The sequence below is a fragment of the Pseudocercospora fijiensis genome (genome assembly GCF_000340215.1).
Source record: "Pseudocercospora fijiensis CIRAD86 unplaced genomic scaffold MYCFIscaffold_11, whole genome shotgun sequence".
Lineage (NCBI taxonomy): Eukaryota > Fungi > Ascomycota > Dothideomycetes > Mycosphaerellales > Mycosphaerellaceae > Pseudocercospora > Pseudocercospora fijiensis.
In genome coordinates this window covers 224040-245753 of record NW_006921542.1, presented here as the reverse complement: position 1 = coordinate 245753, position 21714 = coordinate 224040, and the positions used below count along the sequence as shown (strand labels likewise).

The window sequence follows — 21714 nt, the reverse complement described above, 5'->3', positions numbered from 1 at the left end:
CCTTATAGATAGTAACGACTTAGATATCGTAATAAGTTATTAAAACAACTTAACCTACAAGCTAATCTAGGCTTTACTACAATTCTAGAGGTAGACGATTTTAATAATCCTATTAGTATTAGTAGTAATATATTAGAGGCTAGCGATAATAATAATAATAATAATGACTTAGATAATAATTTTATAGAGGAATATTTAGCTAAAACAGAGGATCAATATTCTTTAGAAGAAGATAGTAATATAGATAGTACGAACGAGGACTTAGAAGAAATGGATTTAGAAGACTAGTTATTAGAGACTATATATAGTCTAAGTTATAAAATAATATAGTATATTTTCTTAAAGAAATATTTTCTTATAATTTATTATAGGGCTTTATAAGCCTTAGCCTCCAAATTAGATAGAATTGAATTTTTGTTTTCTATTTACTAATAACTAATAAATTTTATAGTTTTCTATTTCTATTTACTATAGATTAGATATTAAAATTAGAGTAGTTTATAGAAAATAATAGAATCTCGAGTAGATTAAGCGTAGGCTATAGAATCCTATAGGAACGTTTTAATCTTTCTATTAAGTCGTTATTTTAGACGTTTACTCTACTAGGTATATTCCCGGAGAAAATAGTTTAAACTTGAAATTAGTAATTTCTTCTAAATAATTTAAAAAAATAAGCCTAATTCTATCGGATTGGATTTCTTCTTTAGATATATAGAATTCTAAGCGACTATATAGTTTACCTATACGGATATCGAGGAAAAAAAATGGCAGCGAACAATTAGAAACGAAGGGAAGACAGTTAAGAAGGAAGGGAGGACGAATGGAAAGCACTATATACTAGGGCAGAGGAGGTGCTAAAGGCGGAAGATAGAAGAACCCCTAAGAGGGCATATAGGATAATAATCTCAGAACTCCTTAGAGGACTAAAAGCAATCTATAACTAGGCAAGCTACGTAATTATAAAGGTAGCTAATATAGTCGTAGCAAAGATTACGAAGAAACAATAGGAAATAAGCCCAAACTACCGCACCTAGGCAGTAGTAGCTAGTTAGGAGGCGCTAAAACCCCCGAGGACAGTAGTTAGAGTCTATATTACGGACCTATAAGAGCAAAAGGAAATCTAAGGACTTATAGGGAAAGAGATTGTAGAAAGAATTATAGTTAAAGAGGTAATTAGGGCTAGGAACGAAGGAAAAGGGGTAATCAAGCTGTTTATAGTATAAGAGTAGGACAAAAAGAAGCTAGAAACACAAAAAGAATAGATAACTAAGATAGGGAAAACAGCAAAGGTCTCCTAATAGCAATTTATAATTATAGCCTATAGTATAATAAGAAGCTTTAAGGAAGAACAGGATATTAGGAGCCTATAGAGATAAAACTAAGCTATATGCCTAGGCCTAAAGATTACAAAGGTAGTATAGATTAAAAGGAAAATCGAAGAGACTAAGAAGCAGTCTTCCCTAATTATCTAGGTAGGGAGTATAGAGCAAGCTAATATAGTGCTAGACTAGGGGCTGTTCTAGGACTATAAGAGATTAGAAACAGAGATACATAGAAGCAACTATAGGATAATGCAGTGCTTCAAATGTTAACACTATAGACACTTAGTAGCTAAGTGTATAAAGACAACCAACACCTACTCCTATTATATAGGGGATTACTAGGTTAAAGAATACAAAGTATACAAGGGAGAAGCAAGATATATATACTGCACTAAAAGACACCCCTCTTAGGCGAAGGAATGCCTAGTAAGAATATAGGCAGCGAGGAAGGCAAAGGAAGCTAGAATCAATATACTAAAAAGATATATAATAAGCTAGGGCAGCTAGGTACAGAAGCAACCTAGCTAAGTGCTATAAAAGAGGTCTAGATAAGATAATAGGTTCACATTCAGGGCCTTACTAGCACAAGAGAATTACTAGCAACTAAGGAGACTAAGATACCTTAATATTGTAGGAAAGGAAGCAGGGCAGACAAAGCTTAGTTAAATGTTGGTCTAAAGTAAGGGAAGACTAAAGGAAAACTTATAGGGAAATAATATAGATAAAACCTAATAAACATTGCAACATTACTGAATATTATATAGTACAATGTTAATAAGAGCAAAGACAAGGTATAGAGGAGCTTCCTTCAAGTACTAAACCTAAAAGAACATTATATTATTATAATCTAAGAGCCCTAGCTCAACCTATATACAAAGAGACTAGCAATAGTTAAAGACCTAAGATACTACCTAATTATCTATAACTAGGGAGCCCTAAGGACATACATCTATATTAGTAAGGAGATAGATACAGAAACCTAGTAGGCTATACTATAGGAGGATAGGGACCTAATATTAGTTCAAGTAGAGACATCCTAAGGTACACTCTAAGTCTACTATATATACAACCTACTACTAGACTTAAGAAGCAGTACCTAACTAAAAACCCTAGAAAGACTACCTAGAGTTATCTAGGGGAATACCTACCAAATCCTGCTTAGGGATTTCAACCTCTACTACCCCCTCTAGGGCTTAGACTTTACCCTAGCTTACTACTTCCTAATAGGAAGACTAATTGACATATTAGAGAGGGAAGAAATAGAAATTGTTACCCTAAAGGGACTAATTACTTAGGAGGCAAGAGGAAGCAGCAGCATACTAGACCTATGCTTTGTATTATATTAGATTAGGAATAGGATTATAAGATATAGGATCAACTAGGAACTAGAAGAATCATTAGACCACTTCCCGGTGCAGATTGAACTAAATGTCTAAGCCAATTAGGAAAGGGAACTAGAGGAGAAGCTTAACTAGAAGGGTGCCTAATAGGGCAGGATTAAGGAGGAACTAGAAAGAGACCTAAAACTAGAGGAACTCTTAACAAAGTACCTACTAAGGCTAGAGGACATTAACAAAGTAGTAGAAGAACTAATAGGAATCCTAAAATAGATAGCTAGAAAGCATACCCTAGCAAAGAAACATTCACTATACTAGCAACTATACTAGACTAGTAAATGTATAAGGAAGGTTAAAGTAGCAAGGAAGGCTAGGAGGCAGTAGATACAAACCTATACCTAGGAAGTATAGGACAACTATAATAAAGCCTACTAGGAAAAGAAGATCCAGATTAAGAAAGATAAGATATAAGAATAGAGATCTATAATAGGAATAATTATAAAGAAACTAGAAGAGATATAGAGGATAGCTAAATAGGCGAGGAGACCTAAACAGGATAAGGATATGCTACTACAATTCCCGGATATTATAGACCAATAAGGACAAATGCAGACTATAATAGAAGGGAAAGTAAGAGCCCTAGGCCAACACTTCTTCTATAGAAAAGTATAAGCAGACCTATTAGATATAAAGGAGATAGAATAAGAGACTCTACTACTAGGTATACTAAGAGACACCTAGGTCAAACCCGAAACTATTAAAAAGATCCTAAAGAAAATTCTAGGTAATAAGGTACTAGGAGAAGACAAGATCTATAACAAACTTCTAAAAGCATATAGGAAGGGGCTAGCCCTAGTACTAGCTAATATCTTTTTATAAAGCCTAGCACTAGGACACTACCTAAGACTATTTAGGAAGTCCCTAATAGTAGTACTAAGGAAGCCCTAGAAGGAAGACTATATATAGCTTAAGGCCTATAGACTAATAGCCCTACTTAATATAATAGGTAAGGTACTAGAAAAAATTGTCGCTAAAAGGCTAATAACCTTTGCCTAGGAAAGGAATATCCTTCCTAAAGGCTAGATAGGAGGAAGAAAGAAGAGGTTAATACTAACAGCTATAGAACTAATTATAGAACAGATCAAGCATATCTAGCACTATAGTTAAAACCAGGTAGCAACCCTCCTCTCCCTTAATATCTTAGGAGCCTTTAACAATATCTCCTATAAAAGGCTCCTATATATACTTAAACAGAAAGCTATACTAAACTAGATAGTCCAATTCATCTAGTCCTTCCTATAGGAAAGATCAATATAGCTTATTCTAAGCAAATTCAAATCAGACCTAATGCTAACTAAAAAGGGAATCCCCTAAGGATTAATACTCTCCCTAATCCTCTTCCTTATCTTTATAGTAGACCTACTCCCACTCCTAGAATTAAAAATCACATTAGCATTAGGGTTTATAGATAATACGAACACCCTAGCCTAGTCTAAGACAATAGAAACTAACTATAAGATCCTAGAAGAGAAGCACTAGGAGTATAAAAAATAGGCAAGGAGGTACGGAGCAAAATTCGCCTTAGAAAAGTACTAGCTTATCCACTTTAGTAAGGCTAAATCAACCTATAATATAAAGCAATCAATTACTATCTAAGGCTTTGAAACCCAACTATCAGTAGAGCTTAGGGTACTAGGGATCTAGCTAGATCTAAAACTGAATTAGGGACTATAAGTAAAGAAGGCAAAGTAGAGGGCAGATGCTAATATACAATCCATTAATAGGCTTATAGCCTCTATATAGGGGGCTACATTCGAGAAAGCTAAAATTATATACAAAGCAATTATCAAACTAGTAATGCTATATAGAGCATAGATATAGACAGCCTAGGAGAAAATACTAAAGAGGATTGAACAACTAGTTAGCAGGTCCTAAACCTAAAGCCTAAAGAAAATCCTAGGAGTATACAAAACTATACTAATAAGGGTAGTAGAAATAGAATTAGGGATCCTACTAGTTAAACAATACTTTAAGGGACTAAGACACTAATATATAGTAAAGACAATAGAATACCTAGCCTAACAGACTATCTAAAAGGCACTAGACAAGATAAAAGCCTAGTATATTAGGACTAGGAGGCGAGACAGACTACAAATAACTCCCTAGAAAGTCAAAGACCTAGAGCAATATAGAGTCTTAATAAGAGAAATGCTAGAGAAAGAGCTTTAGGGACTAAATATAAGGCTAAAGGAAGACAAACTAAAGGGAGAGAAACAAAGCCTAGCAGAATTAATTGCTAGATACCTATAGGAGCAGGAATAGAACAAAACACAAGTTAGACTAGGAACCCTAAAGGCACTAATCAAATTTGGTTAATACAACTACTAGCTCTATAAGGACCTAAATAGGGCCGAGGTAAGCCTAGCTATCTAAATCAGATCTAAACACATTAGATTCAGATCTTACCTATTTAGAAGAAACGTCCTAGGAATTGAAAGTAGGGCTTACTAATATAGCTACTAATCTTAGAACCCTAAGTATATACTACTAGTCTGCCCTTAATAGTTAGAAGGCAGAAGTAATTAGAGACTAAAAGCAATAGAAAGGGAATACGATAAGCTAATCTAGAGCAAAGAAGACCTAAAGAGGATAGTAAAGTGGATTATTAAATAGGGATTTATATAACAATTCGCACTAGTAAGGGAAACTAAGGAGTAGATAAGAAGGAGGGAAGAAGAGGGGGAAAGAAGGGCAGGGCAGCAGGCAAGGTAGTTAGAGGGTAACAACTATAACACTAGTATACCCTAGAGGAAGGAGAACAAAGAAACAAGGAAGATCAATACTTATAAATAGGATAGGAGGGAGGTTTTTACTAACTAAGTTGGTTTCCTACCTAAAACAATATATAGAAACAGACCTGCATAGGCCGAAAGGCACTACAATAGGCGAATGAAATATCTATCTATCTATCTATCTATATAGAATTCTATAGAAATTGCTGATTTCTTTCTATAAGATACTATTTTTAGACATTAATCTACCGGGGGCACCCCCGGAAGTAACCGATTAAACTTAAAATTAGCAATTTCTTCTTAATAATTTAAAAAACAAGGCCGATTCTATCGGATTGGATTTCTTCTTTAGATATATAGAATTCTATAGAAATTGCTGATTTCTTTCTATAAGATACTATTTTTAGACATTAATCTACCGGAGGCACCCCCGGAAGTAACCGCTTAAACTTAAAATTAGCAATTTCTTCTTAATAATTTAAAAAACAAGGCCGATTCTGTCGGATTAGATTTCTTCTTTAGATATCTAGAATTCTATAGAAATTGCTAATTTCTTTCTATAAAATACTATTTTTAGACATTAATCTACCGGGGGCACCCCCGGAAGTAACCGCTTAAACTTAAAATTAGTAATTTCTTCTTAATAATTTAAAAAACAAGGCCGATTCTCTAGACTTCTGGATTAGATTTCTCCTTTTTAATAGAGTTAATAGTTTAATACTATTTAGTACTAGCTATAGAGAATTTCTTTTCTAGACGCGTCTATAAAAATGAAATCCAAAACCTTAAAAAGGTACCTGAGTACGTAAAGAAAATATTAAATATAATTTTAAAAACAATTATTTTAACCTTTATATATACTAGTATAGTACTACTACTAATAACTAATATTATATATTTAATATAGAATTATAAGATATACTATATATATTTATAATTAATAAATATAGTAGTATAATTGAAAAAGTAAAGGAAGTACCTTTAAAGTAACACAATTTTAATTTTATTTAATACACTAGAGTAAAGTTTTAGGATTTATATCTTTAATCTAAATAATTAATACTTTTAAATAATAGTATTAAATATAAAAGAATATAAATATCTTTAGATTTAGTATATAGTTTCTATTATAAGTATATTAATATATATTCTTTAAAATATAGTTAGACAATATAAGTTAAATAGGGTTTAAGATTACCCTAAACTAACGATAGTAGTTTTCTGTTATATACACACTTCTAGGCCTCCTAGATACTAAATATCTAAGCCTACATCGCGAAAGAACTCTGCCCAATCTAAAAGAAATATTAGTATAAGAAAATTATTATTTTATTAAACATACCTTCGTCGCTAATCTCGAGAGCAAGTTCGGGGGTATCGAGGCTCGCTATCTCGGTAATAGGAGCCGGAGTAGGCGCCGGGGGGGGGCCTCGAGAATACTAACTAAAAGATATTAGCTAAAGAAAGAAAAAAAAAACTACGTACTTCTCTCTTCTAACTCGCGAATCTTGTCCTTAAGACGACCGATAGTACGAATAAGGTTACGAATTCGTCCTTCCTTTGCCTCGTTCTCTTTTATAAAATGCCTAACGGCAAAATAGTCTCGGCGATAAAAACAAACCAAAGAAACAAATCCAAACGCAAACGAACTTTGTCGGGACATTACGGTCCCAAACCGACTTTGCAGCGTCGTGTCGGTAATCGTAGGCATTAAAGCCCGTCTCGGGAATAAGTATATTAGTGTCGTAAGGCATTGTAGTTCGAGAAACGTTCGTCTTTGTTCGTTAGGCTTTCGTCGAGTTGTCGCGGTTCTTCGAGGTCGTACGAGGTCGTACAAGGTTACACGGCAATTTTTAGACGCGAGGGGAAGTACAGATTCATGTCCCAAGCCTCGTATAGCTATACGAAAGCTATGCGTTACTATATAAAAGCTCTGAAAAGCTCTAAAAAGTATAATTAGTTATTCGGCGATTCTACGGCTATATATAGCGTCTTTATACTAAAAAAGGGTTTACTAGATAGATATTACTAAAACACTCTTATATCTTTAATTTTAGCTTAATCGGACTTATAATACCTAAGATATTAAAAAAACACTAAAACTTATTTAAGGTTAATTATGCATAATAGCTATTTTTTATAATATATTAGGAATTATTTTTCTCTTATCTAAAAGTATAGCCTTAATTCTATATTTTAGTATAGAATTATAATATTATAATTAGTATAGCTATCTAGTAATAAATTAAATAATATTTTTAATTTTTAAAGTATAACTAGTTATTCGGCGATTCTATAGCTATATATAGCGGTTTTATCCTTAAAAGTAATTTCATAATTAGATATTACTATAAAGTTTTTATATCTTTAATTTTAGCCTAATTAGACTTATAATAACTAAGATATTTAATAAAACACTAAAACTCAATTAAGGTTAATTATATATAATAGCTATTTTTATAATAAATTTAGAATAGTTTTCTTTGTATCTAAAAATAGAATTCTTTAGCTATATTTTAGTATAAAATTATAATATTATAATTAGTATAGCTATATAGTAATAAATTAAACAAGATTCTTTGGTTTTTGGGGTTATACCTAAGAACTGTTACTAACTAAGCTATACTAATATTTAATAATAGAAAGTTTTATCTAGAATAGCCGTATAGAAGTTTTAGGCTATATCTATTCTTTTAGCTTAATCGGCCCTATATTTACTAAGTTATAAAAGAAACACTTAAAATCTATTTAAGGTTATTTATATATGATAGCTATAGTTTATTAAGAATCTATAAATCTTTACTCCTTATCTTAAACTAAAACATTTAGACTTCTTTTTAATATTTTATTATAATATTATAAGTAGTATACTTATCTAGTAATAAATTAAATAAGATTTTTAAATCTAGTAAAGTACTATTATTAGGCTTTAATTATACCTTATAATCTAAAATACGTATATATAGGCTGTCTATTGTTAGAAGTCTTTAAATATAGCTATACTATTACTACTATGTCTTATACTCTATTATATATTAAATAATTAATATTAGATAATAGATTCTCTTTAACTATTATCTTTAGAACTATAACTATACTAAATTTAATAGGGATATCTAGTAATACTAGAACTTTTATACTATTACCGTTCTTAGTAGTAGTAATTACTATATTACTATATAGTAATAGAGTAATTACTATCACTATAGGGTTCTGAAAAAAAATAGTAATAGTAATTACTATTACTACGCCTCAAAATTTCTATAGTAATTACTATAGGGATAGTAATTACTACTTACTAAGGTTTGGACATCACTGTCTCATGCAAATCCAGCCTGGGCTCGTCTCGGCGCGGCCCGGCTTCCCGGCTTTCCCGCACACAACTCTTGCCTTGCCCTCGACCTTCTACAATACGATACAGCAGTACGGTATAGAAGATTTGACTATTCTTCTTCTCAGGCTTCCTATTACAGTGAGTGCTCAGTTTTGCGGGCGTGATACATTTCTGGTACGTGATTTGGCACTGATCTGATGTATTCTCGATCTATCTCTGCTCTGGGCACCTAGAGCAACTCAAGGAGCTTCGTCGAAAGAATTCAATTACCCTCCTCGTAGAAATTACAAAACCCATCGAGCGACGCGCCCAATACTCCCAAAAAACGCACGAACAACCTCCTCAAACCCGAAAGCTTTTTTTTCCCTTCCCTCCTTTTCCTCCTCCAAAACACCACTGGAAAAAGAACCTAAAACACCCACCCGACTCTCTCGAAAAACTCACGCTCAACCCTCTCCAACAACTCCCCAAACCCAACCCCGAAAAACCCCTTCCCTCCCTCTTCCTCCTCCTCCTCTTTCTCCTCCCTTTCCTTTTCCATCATCTCCTCCCTCCGTCTTTCGCACAAACCCTTCCGAAACCTCTCCCTCGACGTCTCAAAAAGCGTCTCATTCCCCCACAACATCTCCCTATCCCCATCGACACTTCTCCAAAACCCCCAAACCCCATCCTCTTTTCCCATCCCCTCTTCATCCTTCTCCCAAGGCAAATCAACCAAACACCAAACACCATCCCCACCCCCCATTTCATGAAACCCATACCCATCCAGTCCATTTTCCTCATCCTCCCAAACAACACACCTCTCCCCATTCGACTGCCTCTTAAACATCTCCCACTCGCGCAACCTCCCAAACTCCGTATTCCCCATCCTCAATCCCTTGCCGGACAACGGCATAGCGCCTTCGAATTGCGGTGCTTCGCAATTCCAGTCATCGCCAACAGGTTCCAGAGGCTCGGGGACTGGGAGCTCAAAAGGCGAAGAAGGCGAAGAGGGAGAAGAGGAGAGTGTGAGTTGCGAGAAGTATTGGAAAACCCAGTTTTTGTTGCGTTGGAGGGAGAGGTAGAGGGGACAGGTGATTGGTGGGTCGCTGGAAGTGGATTGGTTGTTGTTGCTGACGGAGATGGCTTTCCCCAAGTTCCAGAGGCAGGTGAGGAAGTCGGAGCTGAAAGGTGCGGGCTCGAGGTTGGGAGGGAAGGTGAGTTGGTGGGATGATGGGTTGCGAGTTCGGGCTTTGTCGTGGCGGTGGGCCCAGTGTTTGGAGGCGTAGAGACCGGCGCGGTAGCCGAGGGTGTGGAGGAGAGTGGGACCGTTGGAGGTGGGTTGGTTGAGGCGGTGGATGAAGTTGATCAATGAGTGCTGGGAGCAAAAATCAGTGTGATAGGTTGACGTGTGAGTGCTGTAGACTTACGAGAGCGACGAAATCAGTTTGCTCAGCCTTCACCCCTCTCATCAACCGGTCCAAGGTGTCGCGCATCTGCAGAGCGAAGAAGGACATGGCGGACATGCGTTGGTATGAGACAAGCGCATTGAGGTCGAGCCAGTCCACCCAGGCTTTGCTGCGATACAGGGCTTCAATGTCAGGGACGAACTTTGCCCGACATGGCGCTTCTGGGCCCTGGCGATGGCACTGCACGATGCGGAAGGCGATGACATCGAGAGACTCGGTCACCTTGGAGCGGTATGTGGTAGTCATGTTCCGAATGCGCTGATGCTGGTTGAAGAGGTCTGGTGAGCGGTCGAGGTAGGGTGAGAGTGCGTGGCGCTGACGATGGCCGAGTATCTGCGCCCGCTTCACCCAGTGTGAGTAGTCCGCAGGTTTGAGGACGAGGTACAGATGGCGGGCCAGGAAGCGGTACAGGCAGTGCAGACTGGACAGCAGTTGGCGGGCAGACTTGAATTGGAGTGTGCAGCGCTGTGTAGAGAGATTGTCGAGCCAGGAGAAGTCATCAAGTTCATCCGTCAGGGCTTGTGAGCGACGGGTATGGCGGAGAGCGCGAAAGGCTTCACAATTGCGCTGCTTCAGAGTGAAGGCGAAAGCAGCGCCGTAAGAAATATGTCCTGGGCGGACATGGCGGTAGGCTGGAAGGTCATCTTCGGCCGTAGTGGTGAAAGGGATGGGGTGGTAGATGTCCATCAGCCATGGGATAGAGTACCGAGGCGAGAATGTCGAGAGTTGGAGGAGGTGCTGATCGGCTTCTTGGGCCAGAGTGTCGTTGGTGACATGCCTCGGGTCGTTGGCGAAGGCGGGCCAGTGCCAGAGAGGGAGTGAAGCAGACGCGGGTGAAGCAGGCGAGGATGCAGATGCGGATGCGGATGCGGCAGCAATTGCTGCAACAACGCATGACAACAGGAGATGCGGGAACATTTCCGGAAGAGAGAGACGATGGCAGTGTAGGTATGAGTGTGATTGTGTATTGGAGCGTTACAAACAGAAGTGCGCGCAATGTTTTGGTCTTTGTGCGCAAGGGATGCGGATGGACGCATTCGGCCAACAATACGAACCTCGTGGGCGGGTGGCCTTGCTGCAGATGCGCAATCTGTCAGCGCTATAGTACAGCCAACATTTGTTGCGCAACAGAAAAGAACCCTTCTTTCGGCGCCTTTCTCACCGCGATGCTCAAGTGTTTGAGCGAGAGATGTCGCAGACAGCAAAGTACAATCAAGCGTCTTGCGCAATGGGTGGCTTGCGGGTGCGGCTTGCGGGCGCGGGTGTGGGGGCGGCTTTCGGCTTCGCCCGAGCTGGCTGCGGCTCTGCACTTGCGGCTCTGCACTTGCGGCTCTGCGGCTGCGGGCTTCCGGCTTTGGGCTTCCCGCTGTGAGCTGTGACTTCAGAGATTCGTGTTCGTGTCCGTGTTTGGATTTGCGTACGCGGTGAGCAAAAGGCGAAGCATGGCTGAGTACTGCTCCAGGCGCATGCCTCGCGCTGCTGGTTTGCGGTAAAAGGCATTCATGTAGCGCAAGGCCTGCAGCAGCCTGTGCAGCTTGTCCGGCCCATCGCTATCGTGGTTGTCACTCCCGCACGTTGCGTCGGCGATGCCACGAAACAGGTCATCGGCGTTCGCATCGGCGTCGTCGGAGGCGGCATCGTCGTATTCATGCTCGATGGAGAAAATGCTCATCTGCTGCGTGGCGTCGTCGGTGTTGCGCTGGATGATGCGCGGCCAAGCTGCCACCCACGCCCGCATCTCCTCGAGCGTCGGCGCCGACAAGCCGCACGCCGACTGGTTGCGGGGAAGCAACTCCATCCAGTGCTGAGCCCACACCATCTGGCGCAACACCTCCACCAACATCTGATTCCGCAATGGCGCGCGTGCGAGAGCGTAGTAGAGTCGAAGCAAAGGCTGCTCGCGGGCCACACTCCACTCACGAATCCACCATGCCAACTCGCCAATCTGTTCTTGCTCGCGCGACCGCTTGATGCGCCTCATCAGCTTCTCCGGACACACGGCTTCTAACCACCTCCACCAAAACGATGTCCATGACCGTAACGCCTGGTCCTGATCCAGCATGATACTAACCCGATCCAACAGCTCTCCCAGCGCCTCGCCGTATTCGACTGCCACCTCATGTCGATGCGACATGCCATCCACGAATCTCCGTCCGGTCACGATTGCTGCCGCTCCCTCGATGCGCCGCCACACCGCCGTACACACATACTCCAGCGGCTCTGCAGCACCCTCGCGACCGCTACCTTGCATTCCTCTCCGCCACTCATCCAACACCGTGTGCGACAGATTCAAGCGCTGCATCATGGCTGCCTCCGCCGCATCCTCGCGCGTGATCTGATCCCACGCCATGCTGTTCTGGACAGGCACAGACATCCATGATGAAGGCTTGGTCGCATTCAGGCTGAAGAGAACTGGTGGCGCGCGGAATCCGCTGTAGCACGCATCGTCGGCGCGCATGGACAATGCACGCCCAGCGATTGTTGCGGCGTAGCGCACTCCTGGCGAGCACTGCGCAAGAAAGAGCATCAGTGGTAGCATCCAGCGTCCCAATCGGCGTGCCGTGATTGCGTGGATTGGGTACAGCGTCCAGTAGCGTATGCCGTCGACCAGCGAAATCAGCCAGTCGCAGCCGCAGCCCACGCAATACCCCAGCTGAGCAATCCATTGACCCAGCCAGACAACCCACCGAAACAGGCAAACAGTTCCCTGACACAGTGCATGACACAGCGCGAGAGCGCATTGCCATACCGCGCGCAGCCATGCGAACCATCCTTCACCTGCTCGGCGGCGCGGGCGGTCTGGGACTCCGCCTCGGTCTGCTTGTATCGGTGGTGTGCTTGGGCGCAGCGCGCTTGGGCGGGGTCTGCTTGGGCGTGGTGTGCTTGGAGGTGGCGTGCGTGGAGGTGATGGCGGCAGAAGCAAAACATCTTCTGTCTTGACTTTGGGAGTCCAATCCATCCTGACGTCGCGGACCTCGACCTTCGCTGGTGGTCCGCCTTGGAAAAGGTTGTGAAAGTGTGACATGGTATGGAGTGATGGTGGTGGTGAGGAATGATCAGGAGAAAGCAGCGGCTCAGAGATGTACACACGCGCGAATGTTTTATACACACCCGGCTTTCTGTCCGCGCATGCACGCTTCCCAATTCGTCAAGTAAGTCGGCATTGAAGTCACGCCTCCCGAAGTCGACTTCATACACAATCGGGAATTTCCACACTTCCTGGATGCCGATCGGATCATGCTTTGCTGGTGACGATGACCTGCTTACAAGGAAGTTGGTGCACTACTTCCGTCGTTTGGCTTCACAATCCCCACCCTCCCAGCTGCTGTTGGTGTCTACTCTTGATTTCCGAAAGCAGACTGACAACCTGCGAATCATTCCCATCTCCATGCAACGCCAATCTTGTGAGGCGAGGCCCTTGAGGCACTTCTGGCTGTTGTCTGGAACCTATAGCGCCGCGCCAGTGTCTTTTCAGAATTCTCTCAACCTTGAGAATCATTGCCATTTATGCCGCGCGGCTTGTGAACGTCAGCGAAACTTTCATTCTCGAGATTTTCAACCCTCTCCTGCTTTCGGTTCGGCGCACTGCGAGGACGCACCTCCAACGGCCGACCTGTGTTCATCAAGGACTGGCATATGGTCTCGGATGTAGCTTGTGCCACAAACAAACATGTACTCTTACTCGGCCGGCTGCAGTGGGTGAATTGTTTCGGCTGCCGGGCATTCTGGAACCACAGAACGTCTTTGTTTCAAGCCAGACAAAGTGTTTCTGTCCTAGACATAATGGATTTTACGAGACACTTCTTCTTTCTCCCGATTCACGTCGAAGGGCATTCGTTCCTCCATCTTCGACCAAATACTCCCTCTCGCGTTTCTTTCCGCAAAAAAAAATCCGGATTTCCTCCCACTTCAACCAATACTCTCGTCAAACTACCTCAACCACCGCCTACCGACCGACCATGTCCTTCAAACACACCCTCGAACTCTACCTCGAACACCACACCGCCTACAACCCCACCTCTCGCCTCCTCATCCGCCTTACATCTTTGATAATCCTCATCTACACTACGTTCTTCACCTACTCCGACATCTGGCTCGTTCTCAACCTCCTCCACCTTACAGCCACAACATTCTGGTACCTCCACCACTTTTCTCCTCGCCTGAATATCTCCCAGCACATCGTCCTAGCATTCCTGCTCGTAAACTTCATCCTCCCATACACAATACTCTTTACCATATCTTCTGGTTCTGGCTCGGCTTCTCCTCCTTCTGTTGTGAGAGAGACTCCACCACCAATACTCACAAACCTTTCATCCCTCCACTCCCTCACCAGCTCCCAAATTCAGTACAAAGATTCTGTTCTCGCGGATTCGATTCGTGGGATTGAAGGGTTGTGGTGCAAATCTGTGACTGCGGTTTGTCAGCTCTCGACATCAACATCAAACTCAGAGGGAAAGACGGACGAGAGGGATAAGAAGAAGAGGTGGGAGAAGTTTTTGCAGGAGTGGAAAATGAATGCCACGAGGGAGGTTCGGTATCGAGAGATATTGGGGGGGTCGAAGTATGCTGTTCTCGAAGCTGAAGAGGATAGGAGAGGTGGGTTGTGGTGTGATGCTGACATCTTTTGTCGACAACGAGAACTTCAAACCATGAAGAGGGAGGAAGAGGCGCAATTGGCAGAGATTTTTTACGAGCTCGCACAAATGTTGAACGAGATGAGGTGGGAGATGATTTTCCTTGTTACTCAACACAATGCGGGATTGCAAGAGACGAGAAAGGTTTATGAGGGGTGGGTTGGGTGGGTGGAGGAGATTTTGGGGGAGGTTGGAAGCAAGAAGAAAGAGGATGAGGAGGGAGAGGGATGGAAGAGGTGGAGTCCTTTTGTGAGAGTTGTTTGGGAGGGGAGGAAGAGGATAAAGATCTCCCATCAAGACGACGATGACACGACGACGATGAACAATTCATCTTTCACCAACGACGAGAATTTCTGGACAATGAATCCCGACCTCCTCATCCGCGCCACATTTCAACGTTTTCCACGCATTTTCGAACTCAAAGAACAAATCCTCTCTTTTTCCCTCCCGCCGCCAACCTCCTCCTCCTCTACACCTCATCCTAACGACTACGACATATACCTCTCCACCCTCCTCTCCCATATCTTCGGAAACTTGACTTCCTCCAAAACATGGGAGGCTTGGAATCATGCGGCGAAAAAAAGTGAAGAGATTTTCAAGGCGGCCGAGGAGATAGGGAATCTTTGGAGAGACGAAAAAAAGAGGGATGTGGATGGGATAAAGAGGGATTGGGTTTGGTGGATGGGGGCGCTGGAGGGGGGGATGATTGGGAGGATCGGGATCTGAGGGGAGTTGAGTTTTAGGGAAATCTAGTAGGGTTGGGATAGATGGGAAGAAGGGTGATGAGATTTGGAAGACGGTAGAGGGGTTTGAGAGGTTAGTGGTTGTTGTGGATGAGGATAAGGATGAGGATGGTGCGAGGATGTCGTAAGAAGAAATTGGGTTTAGTGGAAAGGCGCGGTAGAGAATACGGGCATTGGGGTGGGACTTTTCGAACAAGGGAGCGCAAGATGAACATAATCAATGCAAGCAGGGTATTGTTCAAGCCAAGGCTTTGAAGAAGAAGGACCTTCAGGACACCCGTCCTGCTTGTCGCGGGTGGTCTGTCTTCGGATGCTGAAAATTTGTTTTTGTTCTCGAGAGGAAATCCAAGACTTTCGTACGTTTGTTTGAAATGATTGCCGTTAGGAAAGCATTGAGACCCGCGAGAACGATAGAAAGACAGCCTCGTGGACTTTGTGTGTCAAGTTTCTGGGTTAGTGATGTATTGCAGCATCTGAGGGCAGACAGTCGTCGGCTTGGTTAGGCTTCTTCTCGGTCTTAGAAACTAGGAAGTGTTGTGGACCACTGTCGCGTTCCAAGACTGGCAGCTTGCAATGTATTTGTTTTGATTACTAATCGTATATATATATCAATTACCGAGGCTAGTAAAATTGGATAGCTAAAGGCTCTTAGACTCTACAACTATAGGCCTAGGTATCTTTATATTATATATAATGTAGCTATTTATAAGGCTCTAGGAATACGATACTAGTTTTAGAGAATATTATTATTTTAGTTTCTATATATATATATATATATGCCCTAGTTTATTAAGGAAACCTTACTAGTCTTACAATTCTTAATTGTAGTTATACTTTTTTAAGTTATATAGTAGTTTGTTCTAGCTATAGTATATAGTTTCGTAGGGCTTAGTATAAGTACTAGTATCTAAGTAGTAGTTTGCTACCGTAACTAGTCTAGATGCGCGCTATTAATTCCTTTAGACTCTTAGTTAGTAGGCTTTAAATATTTAGTTAAAAATTAAAAATATCTATAGCAAATACTAAGTACTACTTAGCTAATTGCTATAGTAAGAGAGAATAGGACTTTAGCTATATACTAAAATAGCGATTTAGACTTTAGTAGTAAATTTGCTAGTAGTAAAAGTTATTAACCTTAGCTTAAGATATATAAATAAATCTTAATTATTCAGGCTATAAATAGAACATATACTAAAAGAATAGATATACTAAAGTTTAGTAGTAGCTAGTCCCCTAATAAATTATAAAGTTTAAAGTATATAATACTAAACTGCTAGCTTTTAGGTGGAGATAGGTCAACTAGTAAGTTTATTAGTAGGTTGATTAACAGTTCGATTAATAGTTCGATTAACAGTTCGATTAATAGTTCGATTAATAGTTCGATTAATAGTTCGATTAATAGTTCGATTAATAGTTCGATTAATAGTTTAATTAATAGTTCGATTAACAGTTCGATTAGTAGTAGTTCGATTAGTAGTTCGATTAATAGTTTGATTAATAGTTTGATTACTAGTTTGATTAGCAGTTGGATTAGTAGTTCTATTAGTAGTTCGATTAGTAGTTTAATTACTAGCAATAGTTTAATTTCAAATTCAATTAGTAGTTCAATTAGTAGTTTTATTAGTAGTTTAACTAGTAGTTTTATTAGTAGTCTAACTAGTAGTTTTATTAGTAGTTTTATTAGAAATTTTATTAGCCGTTCAATTAAAGATTTAATTAATAGTTTAATTAGTACTTCGATTACTAGTCTTAGTCTAACGGAAGTTTTAACTAGTGTTTTGTTAGTAGCTAGTCCCCCGATAAATTATATAATTTAAAGTATATAGTACTAAATTACTAACTTCTAAATAGAGATAGGTTGATTAGTAGGTTGATTATTAGGTCGATTAGTAGATCGATTAGTAGTTTGATTAGTTGTTTAGCTAGCAGTTCGATTAGCAGTTTAATTACTACTAATTTCCTAGTAACGTTTTAATTTAAAATCTCGTTAGTATTTTAATTAGTAGTTTAACTAGTAGCTTAACTTGTAGTTTAATTAGTCGTTTTATTAGTAATTTCAAAAATAGCTTAATTAACTATTTAATTAATAGTTTAATTAGCAGTTCGATTGCTAGTTTCAGCTTAACGAAAATTTTAATTAGTATATTATTAGTAGTTTCTTTAATAGTTTTACTAGTAGCTTTATTAATAGTTTTGTTTCTAGTTTAGTTAGTAGTCTTAGTACTTTAATTAGTAGTCCTATTCGTAGGTTAGCTCGTAGTCTTAGTAGTTTTACTAGTAGTTTATTAGTAGTTTTGTTAACAGTTTTATTAGCAATTTTATTAATAGTCCTATTAGTAGTTTTACTAATAGTTTTACTATTAGTGCCATTTGAGTTATTAGTTTTATTATCAGTTTTATTATTAGTTTTATTATTAGTTTTATTATTAGTTCTATTATAAGGTTTACTAATAGTTTAGCTAATAGTTTATCTAATAGTCTATCTAACAGTTTACCTAATAGTCTAATTAATAGGTTTGTTAATAGTTTTCTTAATACCTAGTCCTACTAGTAGTTGCCTACTAGTATCCCTACTAATAGCCTAATTAGTCTAAAGTTACTAGTAGTATAGGCTTCGTATTTAGTAGGATATAGCTATATCTAGGTCTTTAGTATACGTTAGGCTCCTACTAAATTTTTATTAGCGTATTACGCTTATATCCGGGGTTCGTTAAGCGCTTTCGATTTACGTTCTACGCTAAAATCCGGGATAAGTTAAACTTCCCTTTAATCTTTAATTAAATATTACTTCTACTAAAATTCTTAGCTAATTATTTCGGTCTTAGCGGATAACTTAGATTTTCGCGGGCGGTAGGCGCGGTATCTAGATTAGTAGCTACGGTACTAATTATTTCGGTATTAGCGGACAACTTAGATTTTAATACTAGCTAGCACTAGCTAATAGTCCGAGCTAATACTAGCTAATACTAGCTAATACTAGCTAATACTAGCTAATACTAGCTAATACTAGCTAACACTAGCTAATACCTACGCTAAAATCCGGGGCAAGTCAAATTTCCCTTTAATATTTGTTTCGATTGACGTTCTATACTAAAATCCGGGGTAAGTTGAATTCTATATCAACTTTGATAGTACAATTGGCTCTATAAAAATTCTTAGCTAATTATTCGGGTCTTAGCGGACAACTTAGAATTTCGCGCGCGAGGGCGCGGTCCTTAGATTAGTAGCAAGCTGCTAATAAAGGATAGCAGAGCGCTAGGAAGATGTCGTAACTTATAAGGATCTCGTTAAAGCTCGATAAAACTTTTAATTATATATGTTTAACTAGAGGTAGACAGACCTATTCTCGACTACCTTCTAGTATAGCGCTACCTACTTTTATACGCTACGTTAATAGCGATGTTCTGTTAAGAACCGCACTAGATACGTAAGGCCTTAATAGGTTAGACTATAAATCTAATTCGAGACGGCTTAGGCGTCAATTTTAGTAAGGGTAATCTATATCTCCTATAGTCCTACTACCGACACTTGTTACTAACACACCGTATAGCTACAGTATCTACCTAATTACGACGCCGTAGTAAGCCTGCATCCCGCCTATATTAGCCTTGTAGGCGAGGAATTTATATAGGGCTAATTAGGAAAGTGTCCTAAAATTAGAAGTCTAGTCGAAACTAGATAAAAGTTAACGGTACGTAGTTCTGTATCCTATAAAGCTAAATTGATGTAGTTTCTCGGGCGCTGTATCCTTTTAGACACTCTACTTAATGCATATACTCTTTCTATGCTAGTGTTCTACTATAAGCTACATTAGATCCCTTAGCCGTAGTTTGCTGCCTTAATAGGTTGTAAGAGGGATCTTATTGGGCACATCTTAGGCGCCTGTAATGGCTTCCTTTCCTCTTAAACTCCCCTCTAATGCCGATGTTCGGCTAGAAACGGCACCGGATTAGCGAGGTTTAGCCTGCTGTCTTGATAGGCCGGAGCAGGCGGGGATCTGAAAGCTTAGAGGCAGCTCACGCGCTTGTAGCGGTTTCTTTTCCCTTTACACGCTCCTTTGATGTCGATAGGCACCAGATCTATAGGACGTAGCTTCATGCCTTAGTGACTCTGGCCGGAGACAGCTTCAGCGCTCGCAGTGGCCCCTTTTCCTTTTAGGCGCTCCCTTAATGTCGATGTTCTAACTTGAACCGCACAACATCCGCGAGGCGTAGCTTGCTGTCTTAATAGGTTCAATAGGTTGGAAGAGGGATCTAATCTAATTGGCGACAGCCTCGTGCGAATGGACCTACCTCCTAAGCTGTTAGCGAGTGACAACTTAGGCGGTAAGAGCATAGCACAGAGCAGCCAGCGCACGATTGTACTTACCGCCCAAGCTATCACTCGCCAACCGCTTAGACAGCAGGAGCAACTTCATTTTTAGCAGTATATGGTACCTCGCAGACTAGGGCGCAAGTGCTACTCAATATTAAGCAATGTTCTGCTGGATTTGATATGAAGAATGCAAAATGCTCAATCGCGAGTTTGGAAAAGGACAAAAAGGAGATAGTGGACGTCTACGCTAAATTCCAGATTGCTGTCGAGGACCCTAATCTCCTAGCAAAATCTTGACCTAGAGGCGATGAGTGGAAAGCTGCGACACTATTCTCAATTCTGGCCCACTGCGATGGAACCACCGGTCCTCGTTCCCCCGAAGTTCGTCAGTTGTCACTGAAATCGTGACAACCAAGCGACGGGCGAATCCTTCCTCGCGAAGTTCGGTGAATGCAATCTAAGCGACAACCAATGACCTTCAGCAATACGAATGTGATGTTAAGAACACGCCGCACAGTGACACGAATCAGATCTTCAGCTGCCTGTGGATTTGAAAGACTCCAAGACCATTGGAGCACACAAGCTTGCTGTACAGGTGGAAATTTGGAAACAGTATCTCGCGAAATGAGGCCGTGTGATTCTTCAAAAGAGAGGGGAGGGAATGTGCAAGGCTAGGAGAAGGCATGCTCGCAGCAGAAGAGTGGTAGAGGACAGCGAGGAGGTATTGGCGTACAGGTCGTGGGGTGGGTATGCGACTCACGCATAGCTTCGTATTTGAGGGGAGGACATTCGCAACTGCATTGGCCTCATCCACCAGAGGTCAAAGACGGTGCGACTGAATAATGATGAATGGTGTGCAAACACGCTGCAGAAGTCTGGCAATCTCGGGCAGCAGGGACAGCCTGCAGGAAGCTGGATGGTGTGGACGGCAATGGACGGCGCGACACCAGGAACCCAGACTGAGGTGACGGGTGAAGCAGTGGCGGAAGGTGTTCATTGGAATCCTGCAGCCAGGAAAATGGAAGTTATGTGAGCTACGCTATATTTTGTGCCTAGCAAGACGGACTTGTCACTCTGCTCTTCTATCTCTGCATCCCCATCTTCAACAGCTTGTATAATCAGGAGACCATCGACTCCATCATCCATGCCGTCTGAGCCTGGCGTGATCTCGTCACCGTGATGGATATCGTAGGTGAATTGCACTATCAGGTCGTTGTCTCCGTCATGCACGTTGTCTGGACCTGGTATGAATGATCGTGATCGATATTGTAGGTCACTTGCACCTCTTTTCGGCAGCGGCGAAGTCGCGTAGCTTTGTCTCTGAAGATGGTCGTAAAGAGAAACCTCGAGGCGATTCGGGAACAGGAGGAAATCGGAGGAGGCGGTGGAGGTAGGCGACGACGGAGGGCACCGTGAGGTTGATGTTTAGGCTCCAATGACAGCCCGGCCTGTGTCGAGCTTGCAACACTTCGTCGGGGAAGCGTGCTTTGGCGTCTCGTGTCCCAGGTTCTGCCTCAGTCCTCGACCATTTCCGCTTCTGCTTCTTCAGATGCTCGTCATTGAATTCGTGGTTGACGTAGCGCATCTCCTTGTAACGTGTCCCGAAGACCTGCTGTTGCACTCCCATGCCCTTGACGACTTTCTTCGGTGATGGTGTTGCTCCCAATCTTGCCCGAGCCTTATTCAGCCGCTCCTTCACACATCTGTTGCAACTCCAATACTGCCGCGTTACGGGTTCCCCACATCGTGAGTTGATCGAGCGCCATAGTTGACGGCAGCCGCGTAAATTC

The 21714-nt window shown here is 41.3% G+C and overlaps 3 protein-coding genes across 3 annotated transcripts; 1 reads left to right on the top strand and 2 right to left on the bottom strand.

The window, feature by feature from the left end:
• Positions 1 to 8763: 8763 nt before the first annotated feature.
• On the bottom strand, positions 8764 to 13427 carry MYCFIDRAFT_179693 (uncharacterized protein; the record flags this gene model as incomplete). Its single annotated transcript, XM_007933722.1, has 9 exons — positions 8764 to 8834; positions 8896 to 8915; positions 8953 to 9014; positions 9079 to 9181; positions 9208 to 10142; positions 10174 to 11114; positions 11150 to 11767; positions 11800 to 13369; positions 13407 to 13427. The coding sequence occupies 9 exons, from the start codon at positions 13425 to 13427 to the stop codon at positions 8764 to 8766; spliced, it is 4341 nt and encodes a 1446-aa protein (XP_007931913.1).
• A 29-nt stretch (positions 13428 to 13456) lies between these two features.
• MYCFIDRAFT_179692 (uncharacterized protein) lies at positions 13457 to 16198 on the top strand (the record flags this gene model as incomplete). The annotated part of the gene is made up of 10 exons (XM_007933721.1): positions 13457 to 13671; positions 13709 to 15450; positions 15477 to 15598; positions 15643 to 15721; positions 15756 to 15788; positions 15818 to 15905; positions 15949 to 15970; positions 15996 to 16066; positions 16098 to 16108; positions 16143 to 16198. The coding sequence occupies 10 exons, from the start codon at positions 13457 to 13459 to the stop codon at positions 16196 to 16198; spliced, it is 2439 nt and encodes an 812-aa protein (XP_007931912.1).
• A 3286-nt stretch (positions 16199 to 19484) lies between these two features.
• Positions 19485 to 21690, bottom strand: MYCFIDRAFT_179691 (uncharacterized protein; the record flags this gene model as incomplete). The annotated part of the gene is made up of 17 exons (XM_007933720.1): positions 19485 to 19523; positions 19556 to 19607; positions 19662 to 19689; positions 19720 to 19771; positions 19807 to 19828; positions 19881 to 19910; positions 19951 to 20003; positions 20047 to 20121; positions 20147 to 20166; positions 20223 to 20243; positions 20273 to 20381; positions 20413 to 20462; positions 20492 to 20729; positions 20761 to 20928; positions 20987 to 21244; positions 21288 to 21627; positions 21668 to 21690. 17 exons carry the CDS (start codon positions 21688 to 21690, stop codon positions 19485 to 19487), a joined length of 1578 nt encoding a protein of 525 aa, XP_007931911.1.
• Positions 21691 to 21714: the final 24 nt, after the last annotated feature.